We start from the raw sequence: 12955 nt of genomic DNA, 5'->3' as shown, positions 1-12955 counted from the left end.
ATAATCAGGCTACATTAATTCCCTTGGCTGAGCCAATATCTGCCATTACCACAAGATATTCTTCACCACGCTTTTGGTGGGATATTGTTAATAAAGAATCCCACTGCTGGGCAAGCCATTTGCAAAGGTCCTCGACAAGGCTTGTGCAGCAATAAAATATCATCCAGCACCTCTCTGCACCAGTAGCTGCCCTTGCTGAATTAATTCAGTCTGCTGCTACTACTACGCACATAGGAAAGAAAAGGTTGCTTGCCCAAAGGCTGACGCTAAGATTGATTGTGCTGAAATTCAGGTATATAGTACAAGAATATTGTAGGATGCCCATTTTCACAGGTTCACAAACCTGAGGGATGCTCCTGGACTCATCATTGTCACTGGAGGCTCAGGTGGCCTCAGTGGATAGGACTGCCTTTTTCCAGGTCTGAATGGTTCCCCTTCCACAGCCCCTTTTGGACAGAGATGACGTGGGCCGGTGTACCCCATGCTCTGGTAACTCCCAGTTTGGATTATTGCAACAGGCTTAGTGTAGGGTTGCCCTTGAAGGAGACTCGGAAACTTCAATTGGTCCAAATGCAGCAACCAGACCTTATATAGAAATTTAATAAATATAATGATGATGATGATATACCTCTGTTTTAAAACAGCTGCATTGGTTGCTAGTTCATTTCCAAGCCTAATTCAAGATGCTTATGTTGGTGTTTAAACGCCTAAACAACTCAGGCCCCCAATACCCGAAAAGTCATCTCCTTCCCTTTAAACCTTATTGGGTGCTAAGATTGGCAGACGGAGCCCAGGAGAGGTTAACTCTGTGGCAGCCACTAAGTTGTGGAACTCCCTCCTAACAGAGCTGCATCTGGCACCTTCATTATACAGCTTCCCATATACAGCTTTTGACAGTTGAGATTATATGTTTCGGACTCACCTTGTTTCTGTGCCTGTGCTCTGAACTGTTTTTAATATTGTGTTTTAATGTTGTAACTCGCCCTGGAGCCTTAGAGTGAAGGGTGGGTAATCAATCAATCAATAGTAATAATAGTAGTAGTAATAATTTCAATTTATCCAAATTTCATTTTGTGGACTCTACTATTCCAGAAGACCTCTCTTAACGCTGTTTGCTATTGAAATGAAAGCCCTGTGTGTGGCAGCAGAAAGCAAGCATATATATAAAAAAATTGTTACACACAGTTGCTTATTCCTGTTTTAGACTAAGGGAACCTGTGACAAAACTTCTCCTTTGAATGAATATAACAAGCAGAACCAGAAAGCTGAAAGGTTGCTTTCTGTTTCATATGCTTAGCACAACTAAATGAAATGAGCCAAGAAAAGACTTTTATTTGCTGCAGAACCAATACAGAAAGTAACTTGTATCACAAGTTACCCAAAGCAGGCATAAGATTCATAGGATAGAACAGTGGCTAAAATAACCACACTTTCATGCATTCAGGTTTATCAAGTCTTTGCCATGATACTTACTAGATGAGAACTATCTTTAACTTCTTGTACTTGCTGCACCTGCGGTTCAGCCACAACTTTAGGGTCCTGATCAGAAGTCATGAGCTGCCTGCTTTCTGGCTCCTCAGAGAGAACTGTATTGATCACCACCTAAGCTGCAGGATAGAAGAAGAAAAAGGGCATTAAGAATGCATAGCTTATTTTGTATATTGCTAATTGTGGTAAACAGAAGGCAATGCCACTCAATAACAGTTTACAGACTGCACTGAAAAGTCCAGGGTTCATACTGGATCTTCAATTTTAAAAAACACGATTGGGTTCTTCTCAGGCTATTCATAGCCTCACTGGCAAAGACAAAATTTCTCTATAAATACGTGACGAGCTGGAAACTCATTGCTACCACAATGATTCTAAAAAGTATGTCCAAACTACTCCATTGTGGTTTGTGTGTTTAGTTTGGCTAATTACCTCATCAAGTTACTCTCTGAAGAACAAGGGGACACAAAATTTAAGGTTGTAAAGTTGATTGTAACTGTGAGTGATGTTGCAAAGGAAGGAAGGAAGAAATAGAACCGTGCCCACCAAGCTGATAGACTGGCCAGTTGACTCCATGGAAACAATTGGCATTTGCAATAAAGACTGGACAGATGACTAAACATGTTTGATTAGTAAGCAATGTTTATACATGGGTGTCTCCATATTTGAAAACAAATACAGCCCCAGTTAGGTGTGTGAAGTATCGCCAAAACAGACTGGTCATATTGCTAAAGGATTGAGAAACTGCAATTCGCAAAAGTGTTTTATATAGAGCAGGCGTGGGCAGACTTCAGATTTGTAGGATCTACTTTTTGTTTTTTACTAGAACTCTAGGGTTCTAGTTCAAAATAGTGGCGGGTTAGAGCCATTTGTCTGCTGAACCTCACTGTGCCACAGACTGGGATAATTTGCATATATATATAGTGCAAAACTGCATTTAAGTAGAAGAGCCTCTAGTCTTGCTATTAGTGTTGGCTGTTTGCAGTATGGTAGCGCTGCAGAGAGCTTGCTGGGGAGACCATGCATTTTAAAAAAAAGGACTCAAAAATAACTTAAACAAGGTTTTAATAAGAAAAACAAAAACTCCTTTTACACTAAATACATTAACAACCAAACCAGACCCAACCACCAACCCATCCCCCAGGGTAATGGGAGAGCTAGGTGCTGCTCCTTATATACTACACCCAAATACTGACACACCTTAATCAAATACAACTCAGCAGCACCTGCTATGTTTCACAGCTGTAAAGCTGGGTCTCGTTATCTTGCTCTGGCCCTTGCTCTGGCCCCTTAAAGACATACACATCAGGTGGAACAATGATGAACCTTTACATTTAAAGAAACCATTCAACAATTAGTAGTCAAATCCTTGCTGGTCATCTGGTGTGTCTACTTCGGCCTATGCAGACATAAAGACTTTCAAAATGTAATTTGACAATGCTAAGCATATCTTGGGGACGCGGGTGGCGCTGTGGGTAAAACCTCAGCGCCTAGGACTTGCCGATCGCATGGTCGGCGGTTCGAATCCCCGCGGCGGGGTGCGCTCCCGTCGTTCGGTCCCAGCGCCTGCCAACCTAGCAGTTCGAAAGCACCTCCAGGTGCAAGTAGATAAATAGGGACCGCTTACCAGCGGGAAGGTAAAGGTAAATGGCGTTCCGTGTGCTGCGCTGGCTCGCCAGATGCAGCTTGTCACGCTGGCCACGTGACCCGGAAGTGTCTGCGGACAGCGCTGGCTCCCGGCCTATAGAGTGAGATGAGCACACAACCCTAGAGTCTGGCAAGACTGGCCCGAATGGGCAGGGGTACCTTTACCTTTTTTTAAGCATATCTTGATTTTTATTTTTCATGTAGCCATTCAGGTTAGACAATTTTAGCTGCATCGTTGCAATTTATACAATTTATACAACCCTATGACATAGAAGATGGGTGGCACAGATGCCAAGTATCTATCCCACACAGGGATTTTGAATGAAGCACTAGGATAACAGTGTGGTGTGGTGGATAGAGCTGTCTTCCTCAGCCTAATGTCCTTCGGATGTTTGGACTACAACTCTCATCAGCCACAAATGGCATAGCTAATGGTAAGAGGTTTTGGCAGTTTTAAGTCTAAAATGTCTGGCATCAAGTGGAGGAAGGCTGGGTTACAATGATGGACGTAGACTAGGGAGGTCAAATTGCTGCTCAGCCGTAAGATCGCTACTTGGCTGGAGAGAGGTTTCATAAGAAATTATTCATAATTCAAATTTAATAAATGAAGTACCTATCATGACTTTGCCGCCTGTAAAATCGGATTAACACAATATTAAACCTTCTGAGGCAGCTGCTGCAACAAGTATTTAGCATGACTAAAAGTGCTATAGAAAAAAATGTTGGAACACACAAACCTTTCACCAATGCTCCTGGTTCGGTACCCTGAAACCCACTTCAGCAGGAAATATCAGCTCTTTGAAATTTACAAAGAAAGCACTGTTGGCTAATATGAACAGCTGCACTGCAACATACAACATATGCTGGTTTCACTGATCTTCCCCAGCCTTTCCAATGAAGCTGTGTTTAGCTCTATGCATAGGGGAATAGCTATATCACATTTCTCTATCACAGTTCACAGGCTGCTTCTGCTTCTTATTCTTCTTATTTGTATTGCATTTTACAGCTATAACAAAACATATCTTAAATATTAAATCACAAAAAGCAGTAACTGAAGCCAATATAAATAATCAAGAACAATCCCCAAGAAAAAAATAAAAATAAATTGCAAAGAAACTGTTGTCTATGGTGAATACTATATTTCTGCTTCACAGATGTTTGTGCTAAGAAGACTTATCTCATTTCATCTTGTGAAAAAACCAGCACACTAATTCTTTTAAATGAAATTTGTCATTTTTGCATTTGAACTTGACAATTTTTACTTGCAATGATGGAGAATCCATTCTCCTTTCCTGGTCAAATCTACTATAGCAGAAAACAACATGGAGTTCCTTTCTTCCGGATCAAGACCATTCCATAAATAATTTGCCAGTTAAAAAAAAGAGAGAAAGATAATTCAGAATCATAGATTTTAGTTCAGTACTGAAGACACATTACTTTTGAATTTTCAACAAGGAACTTCTTGGCTCTAAAGACTCTGCTGCATAAGCTGAAAGCATTCAATGGAGCAAGGCCCATCTTATCAGGATTCAAGTTCAGCTTCTTGTCTCTCATTCATGCCACTACCAATGGGATGAAAAACACTCTCCCAACACTACCTTCTGCATTCTGTACCCTGCGCAGACCAGAATCACTGTAGCACAATGCCCCCAGTTCCCATTCCAGATAGCCGCACTATTGTGATTTGGCACTGAAAGCTGCAGAGACATCAAGAAGGAAGAGCAAGTCACACTCCCCTTGTCCCACTATCTGTAAAGGTCATCCATCATGCAGAGCAAGACGTGATTCTGTACCATGGCCAGATTGGAACCCAGACTGGAACGGATCCGAGAATGCTTGTGTTATCCAAGAATGCTTGCAGATGTCCCACCACCTTCCTCAAGAAGGGAGTATTTGTGAATGCTTGATAGTTACTCCAGCCCAAAGGGTTCAGGGATCATTTCTTTAGAAGTGGCCATACCACCCCTATCTGAAGGCAACAGGGACAACTCCCTGAGAGAAGGGCATCCAAATGGGTCCATCACCCATACAGGGGAAACTGCCACTACCAGTCCAAACTTCACCAGGTAACATTCCAACCATGACAAGGGACTGCATTGCACACCCACACCCCACCCGGTTACATCTGGACCTTCCCTCATATCACTTGGGTCAAAGACTACATAAAGGGCATGCTCTGCTTCATGTGTTGGTTCTATGACCATTAGCTGTATGGTTGTCATGGAGACCATGAAGCCACATGGCGGTCCAAGAGCAATCTCTGCATGCATGCAGAAAGTGCCAAAAACAATGCCAAAGACTGTCTTGGTCACCTCATCAGGGATGTTGGTGGACAACAGGATTTTTGATAGACTAGCATCCTAAACCATCCTAAGATCAAGAGGTTTTCTGGTAAAGGAGATGGTGCTTCTATGGACCATAACAACACACATATCATCTCCATCTAGCCTGGTGTTGTACTGAGGACCCAAATGGGTACAGTTGAGTTAGATGAAGCTCACCCAGCTCATCCATCCAAGCATTGGTAACACATGCCAAGTCAGCCCCCTTCATCCACAATCAAGTTGTGAATAAGCAGTGTCTTATTCTGGACTGACCAGCACTACCAAATCAGACGGCTCAATGTATTCCCATAGTAGAGGTTTTCAATTTACTATTTTTAGCAAGGTGTAATGATTAGGTGAAGGGGAACGTGTGATCACTTAATTTTCACCCAAAGGATCTATGAAAGGATGAAGCACTTTTAGAACAAAACAAGAACTTGCTTACATTTAAAGAGGTTAAAGCTTAATTGTTACTTTTGAAAGGCACAACACTTTGTTTCAAATGAATACCCTTTACAGAGATATTTAAGATCTTTCTTAAGTAACTTCATGCTTTTAACCTGTCACTGCTAAAATTCTTTCTAGGATAGCTATTGTCTAACACTCCCAGTCCCTTCCTGAATCTTTCCCTTCTCCTCATGTAGACAGAACCTTGCCTGCTCACAGACAATCCCGTCTTACCTTCTGCCAGTTCACTATCTGACCCCACTCAGGTAGTCAGGGACTTCCTGTTTGGGTGGGCAGAAGGGGTCTCTATCCCTAATTCCAGGCCCCTGTCTAACCCACAGACAACCTCCAGCCTGCACTCTCTCAGATAGTCCCTATCGCTATCTGACTGTGAACTGCCAGCATCTAATTTAAATTCCTCTCTCTCTTGATCAGCTGATCACTGGGCCACCAGGAAGCAAATCCAGGGCCTGTCAACTTCAAAACATTTCCTTTGGTGTTGACCCTACCATCTGTGGACGAGCCTATCCTTATATCAAGTTCTGGACCATACCCACACCTCAGCTGTATCCACTCAGCCAGCACACAAACAACACTCCACACTGCAGCCAGTCCTAAAATTCCTATCTGCAGGCAGGTATCTCACCAGACAGACAAACTGATGCAGGCAAAACACCATGCTCTTGCCACTTAAGATGTTCCCTTTCACTATCATAATTGCTATACAGAGGTAAACATCCTGCCAGCAAAGGCTTTTTTTGGTTAATAAGCTACTGAAAAGATGCCAGCAGCTCTTTCATTCTCACCACCCTCTGCCTAGGGAGAAAGCGCATCTCTGAATAGGAAGCGGCACTAGAGTACTGCTTATTCTCCCTTTTGATGTTAGCAGTTTGTATATCATTAAGAGACCACATTACACCTTGCACAGCTAGCAGGCATCTGTTTTCAGCTGCTACACAGCAGCCAAGAAATGTTTAGATTCAGGAGGTGGAGATTTCAGCTCTCTCTCATATTCCAAGACAGTGATGTAAAAAAACCATTATTGTCCATTTTAAGGCCAATATGGAAATACTTTTCGCTCTGCCCTTACTAACAACTACTAAAACATTAAATGTACAAGAGGCCTGCAGTCAAAGATCTACTTAGGTATTTCAGATATGTGATTCCTCACTTTTTTCAGATCCTGATTCTCCCTCCCACCTCTACCCTTATCATCTTTCCTCTGGACAATTGCCTCTTCTGAATCCAATCGCTTCTTTTGCTGTGCTTTCTTTCATGTCCACAGTCCCTTCTTTCCTAGGTCACTACTAGTTAACCCCACTTTGCTAGGCCTTTCAGCTTGCTTGTTCTAAGCTCCAGGATCAGATGTCAGCTAATGGTACTTAATAATGAAAAACTCCAAAATGGCAGCTTTCAGAAATGGCCACAAAAAACTGTAGCTGGCAAATTGTATTAAACAGGATAAAAGTTCAGAGTTGCAGACATCTTAGGGTGGTTCCTTCCTCATATTCAAGAAAACATCCTGTAAGAGCAGATATTTTGGAAGGGCTTCGAAGGGCCCTTCTAATTCAACTTCTATCGGTTGTGACCCAGTTTTCCATCTTCAAAGCTGAAAAAACTGTACAGACATTTACAGGACATGACAAACTGCTGGCAGCAATCAAGTACTGCCTATGATGAAATCTGAAAGCCACCTGCAACTTTTACATGGCGCAGATATGTAATATGTAATTTTGATTGTATCTAGAACAGTTTTACTAAAGACTCCGGGGGGGTGGGCACAACCCATCTGCATTGTTGTTGCAATTGGGAGTAGGTTTCACTTCTTTCTCTAAAAAAAAATATAAGTTGCTCCTTAGTTACTGGATAAGACTTCCCAAGCTGTCAGAGACTCGTGCAAAGTTCAGTTAGTTACATGGAGGAAATCTGTGTTCCATTATAGTTTACTGATATACTGCTTTGGGTGCCAAAGGCACTCAAAGTACCAAATAAAGGTACAATAGAAGTACAATAAACCAAAACCATATAAAATAGTTAAATCACAAAATATACTCCATTCACACTAGTAGCACAACATGAACTGCCTATTGCAGAAATTAATATTCTGAGAGTTATTTTTTCTAGTCTAATAAAAAAGATGAAGGTTGCCTTTAAAATCAGAAGTCAATGATAGGCAACCATCCCTTAAACATGTCAAGACTATTCCTTTCTAAAAATTTACTTGTTCTGGGCCCTTCCTCTGAAGGCAGACAGTTCTGCAGTGGGCATGCACATAAAAAATTGCCATTTTATGCAAAGGAATGACACAAATACCCACCCTGATGGCAGCTTCTCAGGAAAAGCCATAACCAACTCAGAAAGTACAGTGACTGAAGACAGTCGCCTCTCAGGGTAAGTGGGTGGAAACCTTATGCTACATGATACCAACAAACAAACTTGTCATGGCACACTAGTGCTCTCTACCACTTAGTACTGGAATTACTGGTTTAAGTTTTTTAAATATCTCTACATCTAGCAACCTGGCACTGCAGTTGTCCTCCCTGCCTCAAGTAAGGATCAGACAGATGCTAAGCTACCAGCACTCAGCTTTCGAGAGCTGAGTGCCATGCAATAGATGGAAGTCTCTATTTTTTACACCAGTCACTGCCACTCTATTCCATGCTCAATCTTGGCAGGAACATTAGCTTCTTATGGTGATCTGGCTGGGCCCCCAGTTCTAGTTTATCCTTGGCCTCAAGCTGAGAGAGAAGGTAATAATAATAATAATAATAATAATAATAATAATAATAATAATAAATTTTATTTATATCCCGCCCTCCCCAGCCGAAGCCGGGCTCAGGGTGGCTAACAACAATAAAACAGTACAAAAGTACAGCACAAACAACACTCTAAAATCATTCATTATAAAATTAATTAAATTCAAGCCACTGACCACCATTGGGCCAGAGCTCCGCGAAGATTGCCAAGGGAGGGAGTCAGGCTGTGCCCTGGCCAAAGGCCTGGCGGAACAGCTCTGTCTTGCAGGCCCTGCGGAAAGATGTCAAGTCCCGCAGGGCCCTAGTCTCTTGTGACAGAGTGTTCCACCAGGTCGGAGCCACAGCTGAAAAAGCCCTGGCTCTAGTTGAGGCCAGCCTAACTTCTCTGTGGCCTGGGACCTTCAAGATGTTTTTATTTGAAGACTGTAAGTTTCTTTGTGGGGCATACCAGGAGAGGCGGTCCCGTAGGGAAACAGACTCATTTAACTGTTAAAACTAGGGGTAGTCAACCTTTTTATACCTACCACCCACTAAGGCATCTTTCTTGATGGTAAAATTTCCTTACCGCCCACCAGCACTTGATAGAAGAAAGATTCAGCTTGTGCCGTAGAACCCCCTACCGCTCACCTAGAATCCTGAAACGCCTACTAGTGTTGACCAGGTTGACAACCCCTGGTTTAAACTATCTTTTAGGAAAGAGAGCTTACTGAAGATGTTGTCAGTACTGTGACAATAAGAACTGTGCTTCAGAAGCTAAGCCTCTGTAGATGACAGTCTAACTCTGGTGATAACATAATCATTGGACGCCTAATGGATGTCTCTACAGTTTACAATTTTCACTGCTGAGGCTTGCAGTAGCTTCCAAAGCAAAGCTCCTATCGTCACATTACTGGTTGTATTTAATTAAAATATTCTCATATTATAGTAAGTCATCTGAAGGGATGAGGCCTTCCAAGCTACTCCAGATAATACATTTAGCAGCCTTCAAAAACAAACAACAACAAGAAGGAGAACAACAACAAAGAATCCATTTTGGATCACATTTGTACAGGACTTGCATTTAATTGAACACGGTCAGAGTGCTCTGGACAATACAAATAGCTGCGACAGAGCTGAACAATCCAACAGCTTTGTGGTTTTGCCAAAGACAACTCAGCATTCTAGGTGCATAGCAACAGACAAAGTCTAATGGCTGTTGCCCTGGTTCAAAGTTCAAGAAGCAGCCCCAGAGGATTTTTCTTTTAAACACAAAAACCAAGCACATACTGATGTTCATTAGCTCTTCACTCATTGACTGAACCACAAAGTAGTGGCTACGAGACCACCAAAGTTAAGAAAAAGACTAAAATGTTTCAGATAGCTTTTAAAATAAAGACAGTGGCAGTAACAAAAATTCTCCCAAAGTGATCAATGGAAATTTAGAAATTAAAGAATTCTGAGTTTCCATTCAACCACTTCGGACATGCACCCAGGTGCAAAATTAAGACCTTCATTCAAGAGCCATGTTCCCAGTGGAAATCAGCTTACTGTAGTGTGTCTATCACTTTTGATGCAATGCAGTGAGACACAGTTTTTTGTTTTATAAGCTATGGCAATTTATATGCATCTGCTGCTGCTTGTCTGGGGGATGATGTAGTATTTCTTTACTTGTAAGTAGTAAAGATAGGGTGCTCATAGTTCACTTTTAATTATCAACTTATGTTGAACCCCCCCGCTGCCCCTTTCCTGGGGGACTGTCAACGATAGAAAAGTTGGGGGAAGCCCAAACACAATAAGGTAAAATGGTATGAATTGAGAAGTCTATGTAGTGGCTGCTGGCACAGTACCCTTCCTCCACTGTCCATGCTTCACTGACAGGGCAAACACTATCCCTCATTTCCAATGGAAAGTCAGAAAAGTCCAGGAAGATCCTGAACGGCTGTGTCCTCACACCCTTCATGATGCAGCCTGGCTTTTATCTCCCATCACACGGTGCTGAAATCTGGTGAGAAGGGAAGCTGCAACAGACCCTTCTAAGAAACCATTACCAGTCCAGTTTGCTACCAATAATGCATTAGGATGCCAGTACTAAAAATCAGCCATTAGGCATGATAGGCAATTGTTATTTTTATATTCTTAACTGCATTGTGTTTTATTATTAAGCACATTGATTGTTATTTAGGGACTGAAACTATGCTAACACCACCTGCCAACTTAAGTATCATAAGCCTCTGGCTCAGAGTGACTGCAGCAGAGGACCATTTATAGACACCCCAATGACAAAACTGGACTACATACTTGCTTCTTAAGTCATTATTACGCAACTTCGGTAAAATCCATGATGCAGGAACCAACTGCGTATTGTGACACTTTGGCTTGTACAGTTAAATTACTGAAAGCGATTTCATCACAGGGACAAACCCTTACTAACAAGGATCTCTGGAAAACAAGATCTGAACGAGCTTGAATTAAATAAATAAAGTTTTCAAAAAAGATTTCCCTTGCAATCAGCTCCAAGGTAAGAAGAGGGAAGTTTAATACAAGAAACTTGCTATAAACAGCTATGCCCATTCTTCCCCCTCACCATACACTAGCCAAAGGCAGGAGTGAAGCAAGAATGCCAAATCGATTCTTATGTTTGCTTAAACCAAATCCAATTTGATTGCAGTCCCTTATGAAAAAGGCCTTCTTAATGTCTTCCTCCTCTAATAAAATAGTATTTATTTCAGGAAGACAAGCTGCAGATTCAACAAGCATTACTGCCCAATGTAAAGCCATTTCCTAGGGGCTTCATCATTGCTCAACACTTCTAAGGCAGCAAATAATAGAACTAGCATTCTGGCACCGATTCAAAGGTTCAGGTCAACCATTGTTTAGCTTTGCTCTATTCTGCTTCCTCAATAAGGGATAAATTGAAATATCCAACCAAGAACAGCTGTCCATTTAAGCATAAAATCTCAATGCCTCAACACTAATAATCAAGCTGTTTTGGAAAGCATTAGCTTGGTGACTCATCAGTTTTGCTGAACTGTCATTAGCAGCAAGTTTTTGTTGAGGAACTACATGGGAAGGTGGTATAACCTGAAATGAGGTATTAACAAAGGATTTTAAAATGCAGCTTTGATCAAGCGAAAGGATTCCAACATGTTGAAAACTCTAAAGCCCGCTCTTGGAAAAATTTTCATTCATACTTTCTCTTGCAGGATTCCTGCACCACTATGTGAATCTGCTTACCTTAATAAAGAGTACAGAGAACACTGCTTAATCACACCCAATATTTAAACCACATTTTCAATTTTAACACAAGGTGAAACATTCATACTAAGTTTGCTCTAAAAATAGACCCATTTGGAGAAGCGCATCACTTTTCAGCTGAAAAAGTTTGATTAACATACGGGAAAGAAACATGACAAAACTCCAGATGAATAGGTTCACTGGCAGAATGTAACTTTATTTATCTTATGAATTATATAAATTTATAACTAATGTTCAACTTTATTATACTTTATTTCACAATAAAGTTTTTCAATTATAAAATCATAAATTTAAAACTTGACGTCGTAGTTCCAAAATGACTGAGCTGCAGAAGCAGAGGGTGCTTGCACTTCTGCTAGGGTTATAATAATTTCTCTTCTTCTAATCCCTCATTCAAAACTGATTCCAGAGGATCAGGAGATCCTTCAGAGTGCTTTTAGCTGCACAGGAGGCTGAAACCAAAAGGGAAATGGAAAGACTTCTGCACACAAGTAAATGTGCAACAGAAATGTCTCCCCAGCAGTTCTTTTGCCCAAGTGACTTGAGTTCACCACTAGTGTAGGGACTACAAAGTTTAATTTCTATATTGAAATATATACCAAAAGCAAACTTTCATTTTCAAAACACATAGGCACACGCACACGCACACTCTTCCTGGCCTACAACAATTAATCTGACAGGTACCTCTGCAAGTCATCTTTCAGGAATAATCTTACTAATTTTATTATAAGACACCTGAAATCATTACAGCTACACTGTGTCATAACCAAACATTTTCAAGACTAATTGCACATTAGCCCAAATGTCTATCACACTAACCACTAACTTTTTTTAAAAAACTTCTTCAGGTGATGTCATCTAAAGTAAAAGCTGGTCTCATTTTATTCCATTTATTCAAGGTAGTGTTTCTTTCGGTTTGGATACAGCAGTTAAGGAAACTAAGGTTTTAAGCTGTAATCCTGAGCGCATTAATGAAACACAGATCAAATGAGACCAAGAAGAAAGGAATGCAACTGAACTACAGAGCTTGACTAGCTGTATGTTAAGGGTTTGATATGT

At 41.2% G+C, this 12955-nt stretch overlaps 1 protein-coding gene across 1 annotated transcript in view; it reads right to left on the bottom strand.

Annotated features, from left to right (window-relative positions):
- The window catches only part of LARP4B (La ribonucleoprotein 4B), a 63989-nt gene that overhangs the window by 35938 nt on the left and 15096 nt on the right, over nucleotides 1–12955 (bottom strand). Inside the window, exon 2 of the mRNA XM_083579590.1 lies at nucleotides 1474–1607. Within this exon, the coding sequence (XP_083435716.1) occupies nucleotides 1474–1554 (81 nt within the window). The 5' untranslated portion in view covers nucleotides 1555–1607. The remainder of the gene's footprint in view (nucleotides 1–1473; nucleotides 1608–12955) is intronic.

This window comes from Podarcis filfolensis (genome assembly GCF_964270895.1).
Source record: "Podarcis filfolensis genome assembly, chromosome: 12".
In the NCBI taxonomy this organism is placed as follows: Eukaryota; Metazoa; Chordata; class Lepidosauria; order Squamata; family Lacertidae; genus Podarcis; species Podarcis filfolensis.
This window is presented reverse-complemented; position numbering and strand designations above follow the sequence as displayed.